At 38.1% G+C, this 15,392-nt stretch overlaps 1 protein-coding gene across 1 annotated transcript in view; it reads right to left on the reverse strand.

The window, feature by feature from the left end:
- Positions 1 to 15,392, reverse strand: part of CCDC148 (coiled-coil domain containing 148) — a 63,010-nt gene that overhangs the window by 13,502 nt on the left and 34,116 nt on the right. Inside the window, exon 11 of the mRNA XM_082764129.1 lies at positions 698 to 838. Within this exon, the coding sequence (XP_082620255.1) occupies positions 698 to 838 (141 nt within the window). The remainder of the gene's footprint in view (positions 1 to 697; positions 839 to 15,392) is intronic.

Consider the following 15,392-nt stretch of genomic DNA (forward strand, 5'->3'; position numbering starts at 1 on the left):
ACAATTTTAATACTAAAAACTCCTGAATTTGTGCCATATCCTTAAAATAAAAAGGTCAACAGAGATATGTAAGTGACAATCTGATTTTCTTAAAGCCTTATATTCACTATAGTGGATTTTTGATTTTCTGCTAAGACAAAGTTTAGACTTTTGCATCAACGTCGCTTCCCAAGCAGTCACCATGTAAGTACTTAGAATAATGTTATATAGACGTCTGGTATCATGAAGTGGTTAATACTATCATTGTACTTCAGGCTCACTTTTAAGGTCCTTGTGCTGCAAAGTGCAGTGCGGTATCTTGCAGACAACATACTGTAAGGCTCATTTGCTGCATTGCAGCATACTTAACTGCAGCATTGGAAGCTTTCATAGTCCTTGCCACACTACTAAAAAGCACAGATCTGTCAGAGTTAGCCTCTGCGCTTCGTTTTTTGCAACATCGAGATAGTCACAAACACTGTCCCTGTGTGTGCTTCTTTTTTTTTTGGGGGGGGGGGGGGAACATAAAGTAACAGATGTGCAAGTACAGGCAAGCTTTAAGCTGAAATGGACAGAAGCAAGACTCCTCAAACCATTTGCTAATCTCTACGCTAATACTAAATACATTACAAGAATACACGGTAGTTAGATCAGGCAAAGATTTTAAAGGCAGTTGTACGTATTAGCAAATGCAAAAATGCTTTAAAGTTTATCCTACTTTTTCCTTCTCCTGAGCTCTGCGGATCATTTCCTGTTCTTTCCGTAGCCTTTCTTTCTCATCTTCCTTTTCTTTTCTTCTAGCAGCTATAGCAGCTTCTAGTTTAGCTGCCTCCTCCTGTTGCGCTCTCCATTGTAGAACCTGAAAGAAAAGGTTGATGAGACTACGTTGAGACAGTTGTGCAGTAGAATTTGTGCAATATTGTGATCCTGCAAAACTGAGACTGCTACGGAAACCCATGTGATCAATTTCTAAAACAAAATTTGCAATTTTATGAGCAATACAGAACCATTTAGTTAGCACTATCTTTCCATATATTAATATATAATTCACAGTTGACTGGTGTATTATGCAATAAAACCATATACAAAGAGATTAAGTAAAATTGCTAAAAGAATCTCAGTTAAGATCAGATCTTAAATTCCCTTTTAGCACTTGGACTTTCAATAATATGTTAATTTCTTGATGAACCTGTCATTTTCTTTAAAAGAAGAGATCTAGAATCTATGCCACCATGGCCACTAAGAGTGGTATGGTATCCTGTATTTCTGTTTCCCAATGTAGATGTTACTATCTTCTACTGACAGGTACTGCCAGTACAAACTGAATGGGAACACAGTTACTATTTTTCAAAGCAAAATGCAGCTAATCAGGTCATTGCCAATCTCTAACTTAAATTACGGACACGCAATCATGATTAAGCTGCTGCAGTTTGAGAACTGACAAATTATCACCTGAGCCTCTGTAATTATCCTTGGAGTTGGGGTGGCTACGGTAAGTGCGTTACTTGCTCACTGCAGTACAGGTACTTTATAATGCATCAAACAGGGAAAAGTGAAATCAATCATAAAAACAGCAAACCAGAAAAAAAGGATGGAAATGTGGATTCAGTACAAGTATTAACACTGTGGGTGTAAAGTAGCTGTTTGAGAGGAAGAGAACTGAGGAACAAGCTAACAGATCAGCTTCAGGACTAAAAAAGAGCAAACTGCTCAAAGACTACCCGTCATTTCCATCTCCAGCCCTGCAACTTTTCCATCCATTTGCTCAGTTGAATAGCTACATGCTGAAAGACCCCTTGGAAAGGTTGCTCCATGTGACCATCACTGTTAGGAGCAAATAAAGCTCGCTTTCTCTAGCCAGCACAATAGGAAGAGTTCACAGAGCTGTCTCTTGCTGATCACTGTTTCCTTTTTACACTTTGCTCTGTACGCTTATGAGTGGTCTTAATGTCTGACTAGAAAGTCTACCCCTTGATTGCAACTCTGTTCTGGTATATCCAAGCATCTGTCTCAAAATCCCTTGTGTCCAGAACTTGGCATTCTCTAAAAAGTAAAACCTCATTTGCACAGTTGTCATCACCTAGTTGGTAGCATGTGTTGTGGGAATAAAATTCTGGGGGTGATGTCCTTGCAGCCTGGTGACAGACACTGAGCTGTTCAGTTTGGAAGAGCCCACCTGCCTCACGCTTCCCTGGACCTGCCTGTCACAGAGGCAAGGATCCAAATGAAAAACATGAAGACAATACAGCAGGACACACTATTACACGTTAGCTTTCCCAAGCATGCACAGATATGTTTACAGACAACTTGTATGACTGAAGACCAGCCCTAAGAGACCAGAGCCCATTCACATCCTTCAACTCCAGCATTTCCATGGCAGCACTTAGCTTCCAACCAGAACGCTGCAGAAGGCAACAGATCCTGGGGAAAGAGCCTTCACCTTTGGTCAGCTTTCAAACTGTGCAAGTATCTAGTATCCCTGGTACCTCACCCTGGGTGATGAGGGGTATAATGGTCTCATGCCTGCTCCACAGGAGTGAAGGCATGCCGTGCTGCACATCTGCCCAGCCACTCCCAGACTGCTCATGAAGTGCATGGACCAGCTTGGGCATGAAACACACATGGGGAAACCTGCATATTTTCAGATACTCTTGAGAGTGTGTACTAACATATGCAGTCAGCATAGAAACATTTTTTTAAGCTATTCTTACAAAATTATTTTGAACTGGAATTCAGAATTGTACGCTAAAGAAAGAAAAAATTAAAATATTACTGCTGTATTCCTTAGCACAGATGTTATTCTTCATAAGTAATCTTTCTCCTCAGAATTTTGAAAGTGCTATCTTAGCAGAATCTTGTATCTTGGGTATATAAGTAAAAAAAAAAAAAAAAAAAGTGAATGAAAGACATACTTAGTAGAGCTTCTTTGGTGGTGGTAAAATTAAAGAGAAAAGCCAGATCTTAAAAAATAGTCCTTTAGCCTGTCAGAGAAAAAAAAATGTTAAATTTCTCTAAGATCTGGGGAGCACACCGGACACTTGTAAGACACACAGAGCACTTCCCCCCCCCATAAGTCTCCATTAATGAGAAATGCTGTATTAACATAAATGGCCCTTAGACATAAGTACTGTAATATAAATAGCTCTAAGCATCTGATTAAATATTTTTTCTATAAACCAGAACTAAATATGACTGATCCTAATTGACTATATACTGCATATGAATCATCTACCTAAACTTCCTCAAAACAGGCTATTGAAAAAAGTACTGGGCAAAAATTTTTCCTTAGTTGTATGTAGTGTCAACACCCTACCCCACCCTCCAGCAATACTGCACTTTTTGTCATCCCAAATACATTAATGAGTTCAAGTAGTGTGTTCCAAATGGTTTCCAAATTATTTAAAATTACTTTATTAATAAAGACTGCCATATCACAAATACTGTGAGCCCTCAGCTGAAAGTGGATCTCCCACATCCTAATTCTTTATTCCGCATAAAGAAATATGAAACCATGCCTAAAGTTAAAATTATTCCAGGTTACAGAAAAAAAAATAAAAACCAGATTAGCTGATATTGGAAGGAACCTCTCCAAACCATCCATCCCACCTCCCCGCTCAAGCAGGGTCAGCTACAGCAGGCTGCCCACAACCATACTGAGTCAGTGTTTGAGCATCTCCAAGGACTGAGACTACACAGTTTCTCTGGAAACCTGCACCAGTGTTCAACCACCCCCTCTCAGCAGAAAAGTGTTTTACTCTGTTCAGATGGATGTAGCTTCAGGTGTTCTGGTTTGTGCCTTTTGCCTCTTGTCCTGGAAACAGGCACCATTGAGAAGAGCCTGGCTCCACACTCTTCGCACCCTCCCTTCAGGTGGATGAGATACATGGATAAGATCCCCTCTGAATATCCTCTTCTCCAGGCTGAACAGTCCCAGCTCTCTCAGCATCTCCTCATATGAGAAATACTCCAATCACCCCACTGCAGTTGCTCCAGTAGGAAAGAAAGAACAAAACTCTTTTTGATTCAAGGATCTGTATCCAGCCACCACAAAAACTAAATGAGAATCCTCATTTTTAGACTTGTTTGAACCACCGTCTTCTCATCCCTTGACACCGTAACTGTTCCACTTGAAACCACTCTTTCCATGTTAAAAACATTCACTTGGGAATGTCTTCTCTGTTGCCCACTGTCTTTTCTTTAACATTAGAGAATTGCCCTGTTTTAAGAGGAACACAATTTCTCTGTAGTTCGGTCTTTACATTACTTTCCAGCACCAGTTCCACATTCAGTTCTGAAAGACTCAAGTCTTTCTCTCCTGTCATGAGTCCATTATTTCCTAAGTTTGTTCAAAAGTTGAAACATGAAATAGACAAGTGGATGCTCTAAGATTTATGCTAGTCCCTCTAAACTAAGTGGCATGCAAAAGGATCACATGTTTAGCTATGTTTAGCATAACAAAAGTGTATTTTGTTGAGGAATATGAAAAGCGAAGATTATTGTGGTGTAGCTCAGAGTAGGGACAGTACCAAAAAAGCAGGAAAGGAAGCAGGTAAGGCAATCCAACACACTTTCTTGGGAGAGTGACGTCTAAGCTCTGAAGAGAACAGCAGAAGGGAAGGAATGGCCACGTACTAGGAGTAAGACTTATTCAGACATTTATTGCAGGGTTTTCTACAGTTCCGACTAATAACAAATTCAGCCCTAGATGACGTCTAAACAAATTGCTCAGCATGGTAAAAATGAAAAATGGATAAATGACCTAAACCTCTCTTATATAGCATTTTTTGTTTACCAGATGGATCCCACGGAGGAAGCCAGTGGGTTTGGGGTCTAAATCACGCAGAGGGAATGACAAACTGATTACAGAATTTCTAAGCTACACATGAATACGAAAACTATTCAGTAGGCAAAGAAATCCATAGCAGTACAATATTCTGAAGCAAAGTACTATGGGAAGTACTTTCAAGAGAACAGTCCAGAAGAACTTGTACCACAGTTAATGAAAAGAGCTAATTAAAATTTCAAACCATCCATCTAAACAGAAGTATGGAACAGTGATAGAAACAGAATGAGTTACACGAGACAACCATCTAAGAGACTTTTAGAGGGAAGCTGTCAATTTTCATAAGACCCCATTTTCTGGAGCTTAGCTGCAATATCTGAATGAAACCTCCCACACACTGTGAAACCTGTGCTCCAAGCAAGGTCTTTGTCTAAATGGAAATTTTTGTTTAGCAATTTTGACAGCAGTCTGCTCATGCATTTTAGCAGCATAAGAATCTAAAATAAAATGGTAAAGTGTTTTTGTTACTACACTAATAAACTTAAGCAGAAATGTTTTGAAAATGAATGTGAAAGAGCATACAGTAATTTCCACATCACTTTCAAAACAGATACAAAAATATATTCACAAAGCTTTTAAAGCTAACAACAAAACAAATGAAATCTGCTAGAATGCTACTTAGACTGGAGCTAAAATAAACAGCCGAGGAATTGAAAGGAAATTTAAACTTTGGTAATAACATCACAATTTGAGATATCCTGAACTAAAATGAACTAACAGAGTCAAGTCATCTAACAAAAAATGCTTCAAGCTTACATTCTCCAACATCCTGCTTCACATTCCTCTTAAGGTCTCTACAATAATGCAGTAAGTGCCAATATAAGCAGGCTCAAGACACGCTGCAGTTTCAGTTTCCTCCAGATCTGAGAATCCTCTTGATGTTTTACCGATCTTCTCCAGATATTAGTTATCTACTAACCAGAGATCTTTTTTAGTTATTTGATTTCAGCCATTAGTTAGCATGGTGAGCCCATTAAACTGATCTTGCTTTAAGTTAACTGAAACTTCAGGGGAACTTCTGATTTGTAAATAGGTGCCGAGACTAGAGTTGTACCAACAGTCTGTCACAAAGACAACTGATTAAAGGAAAGCCTCTAACAGTAGAGATACTAAAACTAGTCTAGACACAGCTCAGGCTTCCTTGTTCATTCATTTTGGTTAGCAGTTATTTCCATGTCACATATGTTGTGTCTCACGACAAGCCATAACCTCTCCCTACTTCTATGCACATAGCTCTTCTGTTAATGACTTCTGATTCACGATAGAAATCAGTATTAGGGCATAATGTAGATTTTCAGCTGGTTTCATACAAACAAGCGAGCATAACCAAGCATCAAATATACAACTTCCCTTAGCTAACAGAACATTAAGGATGTAAAAAGTTTTCTCAGGCAAAACTAAGATACCACCCTATACCAATAATTCAGCTCATATCTCCACTGCTTTCAACATTGCTATTTACCTACACTGCCTTAAATCACTACTAAATAAACCCATTCACTTAGTGGGTATAATCTGCTTTCCATTTTTATCTAATCTAGTTAATATTTTTCAATGCATATGCCCACTGCAGATCAAGGAAGTGGGTAATAAGAATGACAGAAGGAAGGAAAGTTTCATTATACTGTACTTCCCCACAAGACCCATTTACTCTTTTCTGGAGGCAGCATGTGATGTTACTTGACATCATCACTGCCCCATCCCACATTCATCCAATCCATGCCTTTTCAGTAAGGTGAAAGAGGAGTCACCTCCTTTAACAACTGATTAGCTATTTCAACAAAAAAGGAAAAGCTGGTAACAGCAGAAAAAGGCGATTTGCAAAATATTTATAAAATGTTATTCAGTAGGTTGGCACTATGCCATGTATTCCCCACATGAAGCATTAAAATAATTTAGGATAAAGCATTCTTAACAGAGCTGAGATAAATTAATGTTTTGTTATGTAAGAAATTCCAAAAATTAGGTATCGAACAACTGAGTCCAATGTCAAAGTATTTCAATTTTTAAACCACGTTTGAACATTATCCTTCTGCTAGAGATTAGTTCTAGTCCCACAGCCTCACCTTATTTTGTGGGCCAGACTGCCTGTGAAGGGAACATTTTGGGGACAATCACCCATGGAAGATGGCACAGGCCACAATGAAAAGATTCCCCTGTTCATATTGTCACAGCTTGAAAAATAAGGAGCTAGACTACTTCCACTTATGACAACAAAGGATATGGTGGACTGCCTCCTACAGAAACCAAATCTGAATCTGTATTTACCTTGCAAATTATACTTCACTGCGTGTTTGTAGAACACATTGCACTGTGGGAACCCAATCCTATCTGAGAGCCTCTGGGCGCTGCTGCCAAACAGCATCAAAGGGCAGGCAGTGAGGCATAGCATAGTATTTGAGGAATCTCAGTGGCATGCGTTTCCACAATTTTAATATTTTTGCTGTTTAAAAGTGACTACCTGACATTCAATTTCCAGGGTTCCTACAACATATTCTTGTCAAGAAAACCCACTGTATTCATCTGTTTTTTCCTCCAGAGGTAACATCATGTAGAACAGAAGAACAAAAACAATCCTGAACAATAATTATGATTCCCTAAGGTAGTAATTTTGGACCACAGAATGCACAAAAAAAATTTTTTTGTTCTTGATTGCATTCTTTCATTCCTACTAGTACAAAATCAGAATGGTAGAGTTTACTGTATCAACAGTAAATGTTCTGTTTAAATACCAAAAAATCCTATTGGTTAAACTAATGCTAAAAATACACTAAAAATTGGATCCCCTATTGCCTGTTTCAAAAAGAAACTTGCATATTAGCAATAAAAGTACTGCCAATGTTAAGTTTTGAAGGTTTTTAATTACAAACAGCATTTCAAGTACATTTCACAGTTCATATATTATTAGCGGAGCTCTTGCCAAGTGAATTATTAAATTGCTGCACTGAAGAAAATACATACGTTTCTATTTTCAGTTCATTATTTCTATATTGCATATTACAATAATGTAAAGTACACTACAAGCCACTAAAAATAATTTATTAGTTCTTTCACTCTAAAGCATGAATAGTAATAACATATTTACCATGTACTTAATACTACAGATATATCTTTTAATGACAAAACTTTGGGAAGATTTTCCTTAAGAATTCCCACTATGTTAACACAAGCTAATGTTACACCATGTAAGGTCTTCTCCTTCAAGAAACATTGGCTTACATCAGAAGCAGGTTAAGTTGCCTTGGATGATACCAAGGAACTTGGCACCAAGCTCCTTCCAGCAGCTAAACTACCTGGAGCTAGACAAACAGGAACAGAGGACAACTGATGGGTGTAAAGAGGGCCTGTACAGTGAAGGTCATGCAAGAAATAAAACCATCCTTTGAAAACTGAAGCAAAAATACAGTACAAACCAAAAGGCCACAGAATGACTGGAAGGAAAGGTGACTCAGAATGGCTACACAGAGCTCCAGATCAGTATTCTGGCAGGCTGCACTGCTACAGATAAAACAAGCAGCTAGAATTCAAATTCTACACGAGGATTCCCGATTAACATGCATGATAGTTGATACTGGAAGTCATAACTAAAAGGGGAATAAAAAAATCCTCTGATATCCCTTCTTAATTACCAGTTTGGATTCAAATCATGTCAACCATGACTTTTTTTTTTTCCATGTTTTTAAGATAAGGACTGCAAGGATCAAGCTTGTGACGTAAGGAATTCCATTTACAAAGAAAAGGCCATTTTAGAGCTATCCATTGTGTTCTGAGAAAAAGAAGCAAGCAAAACACATGTAAAAGGTGATTAGGAAAAGTGACAAAAGGCTATAGGCTAAAGGAATCATAGGATTGCAACATCAAGTCTTCAGTAAGGATATTCTTCTCAGTTCTGTTTTTACTGGATATATATCACCCCATCAGTGAAGATGATATATTAAAAATTGGTAAACTTTATTTCCCCAAACAAGAGAAGGTCATTACTAGAAGATTAACATAGAAAATTCATAAGAAGGTGACTTTCACTACCAGCAGCAGTCTCTTCACTTGCAATACAGCTTAATCGTTAATTCTTCAGATGAAAGTGGCACATGCTGATCTATGCCTTCTGCCTGAGCAACTCCATTCTCATGTGGGGAAAAAAAATAATAATAAAAAAAATAAATTAAAGATCTAGTCTACCAAGGATTTACCCAGATAATTTCTATTAAGTTTAGCAGAAGTTTAGCACAAACTCCACTTGGGTTAATGAGCTAATAAATCCCTTGGACTCAAATATTTTCCAAAGGGAACAAGGCAGCAGCACAGTGTGCTACAAAACTTTTTATATATATATATATATTTTTTTTTTTTTCGAAAGTAACTGGTTATAAGGAAATGTCTATTCAGTGAGTATTGAAAAGTAATGCATTTCATTAAAAAAGTGTTTTCAAACTTGCTTGCATTCACCCACAATTTCCCATTACAAAACCTACCTTTACCACTCACACTTTTAAGACTGCTAGGTGCTAGGGAAAAAAAAAAAACATGTTGCAAGACACTTGCATCTCCAGGACAGAAGGATTACAGACAGAAACACCAAGTTCATAGTTCTTGCACAGCAACCCCGACACTCACAGGAACGGATGATTGGACACACTCTATTGATTGTTTGGACTTGCAGAAAAAGTCTGACATCTAGGAATCACTGAACCTACTGGTAACATTATGCCTATGTGCAGTAGTTTCAACAGCTCTCAGCCATACCGGACTCACAGTATGGGAACTGAAGAGTAAATTTACACTTGTGCAGTGGGCATTTCAGTTAACATGGTTCCAGTTAACAACTTGTTTGCCAGGACTCTGGAAGTCACAGACAAATTCTGCTTCAAAGCTGAAGTCTCCAAGGACACTGGGATGAATTATAGACTTGCTTGTGATGTATAATTTTATCAGACAGGAAAACAAACCTGCACTAATCAGCCCCACTCCACACACACACATTGAAATAAAGCTAAGTGTTATTCTTGGAAATAAAATAAGATTAAAGTATATGCATATATTCCTAAATGGAAAGATAATGAGACAGGTGCCTCAGGGTGTGAACACTAGAACTCATAAAAGGGAAAAAAAAATGAAGTGTATATTAAGAACAGTTCCTTGGAGTCTAAAATATTATTCAAGGGCAGAGGAGGGGGAAGCTTATCAAAACAATGTAAGATAGCCATCATTTTTTAAATTTAGAAAGTCCTTTTCTATGAGCATCACACACACCATTTTCCTTTTCTTGTATTATCTTATGTATTATTAAGATTGTATCTTAAGTATTATCTTGTATTATCTTATCGTATTGTCATTACCTTATGAACTGACGTGAATGTTTAAAAAAGAAAAAATCTGTCAGTTACTAGCTTGCTAGTAGATTATGTCACTAGCTATGGTAAGAAATTTAATTTTAGCAGGGAGGGTTCCACACAAAATACCATTACGAAGTAGAAATATTTAGAAAGAATCATTGCTGTTGACATATTTTAGTTCAAGTGGTGGTAGCAGTGCAGAAGCCTGTGCTGATGAGTTCCTGTCTCACACCAGCAGGTTAAGCAACATGTTGATCAGGCATCCTGCTGTCTGTGCTCTGTGATACAGTGATTAAAATACTTCTGGCCACTAGCTTCTCAACAAACACCAAGCATTCAAAATCCTTGCTAACATCTAATCCTGAACACCCAGAGGGTTGGCTCCAGTACTGTTGTTTTTCCAGACAGTGAAATACAGATTACCCAACCTGCTGTGCCAACAGAAGAGCTCACTTTAGGAAGCCAGAAGGTCATAGAAGTAAGGGAATATCCAGGTTATCCTTCTCCTGGCCTGTTGAATATCATGTCCCATGCACATGTTCTCTCAGCCTTCCCTTATTTTCTAATTTTGCCTCATTCACCTCCTTGGTCCCTTCCTCACTTTACTCCTCTGCGTGCTTCTATTCTGAGTTTTTCTGCCTCATATCAGACAGCTTTCTCTTAAGATAGGTTTGGTGGGTTGGTTTTGGGTTTTGTTTGTTTCTTTTTAAACTACTTCCCTCTCTTCACATCACAGAATCAATACAAGGATGGACCTGGATTCTGTCCTGCTCTATCTCATTCATACCATGATTAAATGACCTTGATTCACAGCTAGTTTACAAAAGTTAGAAGAACGAATCAGTATGCAAGTCAGTGACAGGTTGTCCTGTAGTTCACCACTGGGTATAAGATGGCTTCTGTGAAGCTAAACATTCTAAAACTGCGAAGCGCTGAGTTTTGAAACCTGCTCATCAATGTGCAAATTGGCCCACACCATTTTGACACATGCTGATGTACAAAACAGCGAAAGAGTAAAATGAAATACAGACTGTACTTTTGACACTTAGCAAAAACAAAATGCCAGCCACTCTAACACAGAGCTTACAGGGCAGCACAGGCTCCAAAGCAGCAGGTCACTGACTCAGTGGTTCAGCAGTGAGAGCGCTGCTCCTTTTCCTCAGGGAGGAGACTTAGCACTACCACCATGGTGAAGGACTCGTCTGTATTACTGTAAAAAAGAGTGCTTCAGCTCCTGAGACCAGATAGTTAATACATGAAGTAGTTTACAACATCAATGGTCAATGACAACAGTAGTTATGTGAACAACGAGCTATCATGATAACAACAGATAGTGGTCTGAAATCTCCAGTACCTTTCAGCTCTAAACAAAACAAACAAACAAAACTGTTCCCTCTTCTCTTCTAGAGTGGGAATTCTTTCAAATCTTCTGAAGAACTGGAATTACCTCCAGACTCCATAGGGTCCCTTGAATGACAAACCAGGCAAATGGTACAAGCTAACAGTATTCTCTGCTTCTAACTGACTTACAGAAAAAATATGAAAAATCCTTGATTAGAGCATTTGATAATAAGATAACTAAGAAATAATACATTTGCAAGTTTCATTGTTTTTCTAATCACAGAGTGAGTTTACCTTCTGACATTAACAATGAAAGTTAACACCTCTAGTAAATTTTGACTGGTACTCCTGAGTAGCTTGTGCTCCACAGGCTACCCTCCGCATGAGGTCTGCAAGAAGTAATGGAGGAAAACAAGTCTATTGCCATTAGGATTAAATTTTGTCCCACAAAAGTTCATATCCACCACTAGAAAAAAAAAATAAAATTGAAAATCAGAAAATGGATAAAGGTAACTTTTCATCATTAATAGAACCATAGACATTTTTTTCAGCTACAAAAGTGCTTACATCAGAAAAAGGGATACAGAAGAAAATCATTTGAAAATAATCCTCTGTCAAAGAAAGACTAGTAAAAAGACACTATTTTCAGTTAGTAAATTTAGTCACTAAGGCTGGGATTGGTACCTATAAACCTTGTGATGCTGCAGAAGACCAGTTTCAGTTCCTCAATCAGATGACAGGATGAGGGGGAATGGTTTTAAACAAAAAGAGGGGAGATTTAGATTAGAGATTAGTAGGAAAATCTTCACTCAGAGGGTGGTGAGACACTGGAATAGGTTGCTCAGAGAAGCTGGGGACGCCCCATCCCTGGAGGTGTTCAAGACCATGTTAGACAAGGCTCTGAGCCACCTGATTTAGTGGGTGGCGTCCTTGCCTATGGCAGGGGGTTGGAACTGCGTGATCTGTGAGGTCTCTTCCAGCCTGAGCCATCCTGTGATTCTATGATTCCCTGAAGCTGGAAGCATGTCACAGTATCTTTGCTCAAGACAATACGTCAATGGTTTACTCTTCACAGCTTGTCCTGGCATTTCCTCTCTCCTGTCAGTCAGTATTATTTAGAAATGTTACAGTTCTTGACAACAGGATTGTCAACATATTATTAACAAGTTTAAATATTTTGTAGGTTTAAATATTCACTCATACATAACCTTAAACCGCAATTCTATTTACAACTACTTTGTACTGTATATGTAAGGATAGCAAATTAAGCTCACTTCTATTTATTTATGCAGTGCTATGAACAGTGTCTTTGATATTTTACTACTTTTGGAAAGTACTATTGCATACTATTTTACTTGCCTGAGGTGCTACTTTCCTAGCTGAAGAAGGAAGATTATTCTCCAAAGAACATAAGGATAGGTGAGCTGTCTGCTTGTCTTACTATCCATTCCCAAGTAATTTGGGGATCATTGGACAATTTCAACTAAATCTGGCAGATAAGTGTACGTCTCAAACATATTTGTGATCCTACAAGTTTTGATAAACTGAGCAGCCAGGTGACTGAGACAGATATGTCTCAGCAGAGGCACCAAATGCTCCTCTGATTGAAGTTTTGGGGCACAGTGGGTATTTTAAATGGAATTGTGATGGCATTCTCAGAAGAACAGAAAGAAACACATGCAGCTGTGTTGCAGTACTGAGCCCCGGGGGACTCCACTAGTCACTGGCCTCCAGCTGGATTTGACTCCATTCACCACGACTCTTTGGGCCTGGCTGTTCAGCCAGTTTCTAACCCAACAAACTGTACACCAGTCCAAGCCATGAGCAGCCAATTGCAGTACCTTAATGTTGATCTCCTGTATTAGTCATTCAAATCAGTGATTTGACTATATTTGACTACTAAAAAAAAAGAAACCAACAAAAAAAAACAAACAACTGTTCTCATTATACATGAAGGGAGAAGAAGAAAGTCAATCTGCAACATCCTTTACATAACTTGTAACATTTCCATCAATTCCATTGAACTATCCTTCTTTTGAAATTAGTTTATCTTAGCTTCTGTCAGGATAAGGAGTGCAAAAATTGCCCTCCAAAAATTAACAATCGATTGCAAGAGATGTTAGCACTGGAGTGGGGATTAATCCTGGAACACAAAAGATTTAAAGGAAAAGGGATACATTTTTGTATGTGAAGGAAGAGAAAGCACTCTAAGCATCATGCTCAGGAGATTCAACTCCCATTTAATCTACTTTTGTAAGTCTTTCCTTGACTGTCCTTTTTAAACTGTCTTATATGAAGGTGGAAATAACTGGACTACAAATATTTTCATAAATTCAATTCAAAAATAATATTCTGAATGCATGCAAATATCGACTGAATTTATAAATGCAGAACAGCAAGTACTTCAAGCCATTAGAAGCCAACTGTGAAGCAGCACACTACTAACCCTCTTAAAAGATCACTCCCACTTTATTACCTAACTGCCTTTTGACAAAGAACAACGCGCTTTATCTTGTTTAGGAAGAGGAATTTCAATAAAACACAGCACTGTGCTGAACCTGGATAAATCCACAAACTACAAAGTGCACCAAAACCATAACATGGGTCATTGCCAATCACTCGTTTAAGGTGTAGTTCTCCCACAATTTTATTTCCTTCCCTCCCCCCTCCCCCCTTCCAGGGAAAGGCGGGGGGGGGGGGGAGGAAGGGGTTGAAGACGTGTATCAGAAACATTCATTCTTTAAGGATATATAGTATATCCTCACTAGTATTATCCATTTCACACTTTATTTCATTCAGATGACTATGATATGGCCCTCATGATTTATTTCACTTGAGCTTCTTGGATTGTTTCAAAATTCCTCCTTAGAGACTCTGATTTTTTTAGGGATGCACACTGATATTCTGTGACACGGAATGTGGAAAAGGAATTTAAAAATCCATTCCCAAGTAAAAACATGTTACAAACACAAATTAACTTCTCTGCTGTTTCACTTTTTAATTGTTTTATCACCTCTTGTTAGTCACAAAGCCCAGTCTCATGGATGGCACAGTTACCTCCAGTGCATTTAAAATAACTTTAAATAACATGTTTGCTAGTCTTTTTTTTTTTTTTTAAATGCCTTGGTTGGTTGTTACCAGAGAAGAAATAAATACATATATAGATAGATGTTAGGTGATATTATGTAATTATTGCTTACAACAATAAAAAATATGTAGTCTGCCATATTCTCTTTTGCACTGCTAAATCTGTTCTACAATTAGAAACAAACAGATTTTGACACACAGAGAAAGAAAAATTCTTGAAAAACCCTACTATCTCCAAGCACCATGGAATTTTACAAAAAGATATCCCTTTTAAATCAGAATAAATGAAACAGACTCCATGGCATACTGACTGGAAGCAAAGGGAAAGGTGTCTATTCAGAGCCTAGCCTTCTCACAACCTATCATCAACAGCTGCTTAAACAAGCCATTTTGATTTTCATGTATTTTTGCACAGCGTATGCAAAATGGATTTAGCAATCCTTTATATTTCTAGAATTGTTTAGACATGTAGATCTTACAGTGTATGTGCCATAGCTTCGTTTTACAGCTGCTGAAAAAAGACATATGCGTACTACGGCTTTCTCTGAAACCCGCTGGTGTAATGAACAAGATCTACATCTCTCATGTTCGGGATACAAACTCTTCACAAGCATACCAAGTTTAACTCTACAGCTAAATCATTATAACAACTACATTGTTCCTCTGGGAAAGTGGCTTCAGTAAGATTTCCTTACATTAAACTTACAGAAATGCAAAACGCTAAGGCAATTAACGGCAAAAAAGTGGGATAACACCCCTATCCCCTGCTTTCCAGCTCTACATTCCTTCCTTTGCAGAGGGCGATTCAC

The sequence above is a fragment of the Aythya marila genome (assembly GCF_965140915.1).
Source record: "Aythya marila genome assembly, chromosome: 6".
NCBI classification, from domain to species: domain Eukaryota; kingdom Metazoa; phylum Chordata; class Aves; order Anseriformes; family Anatidae; genus Aythya; species Aythya marila.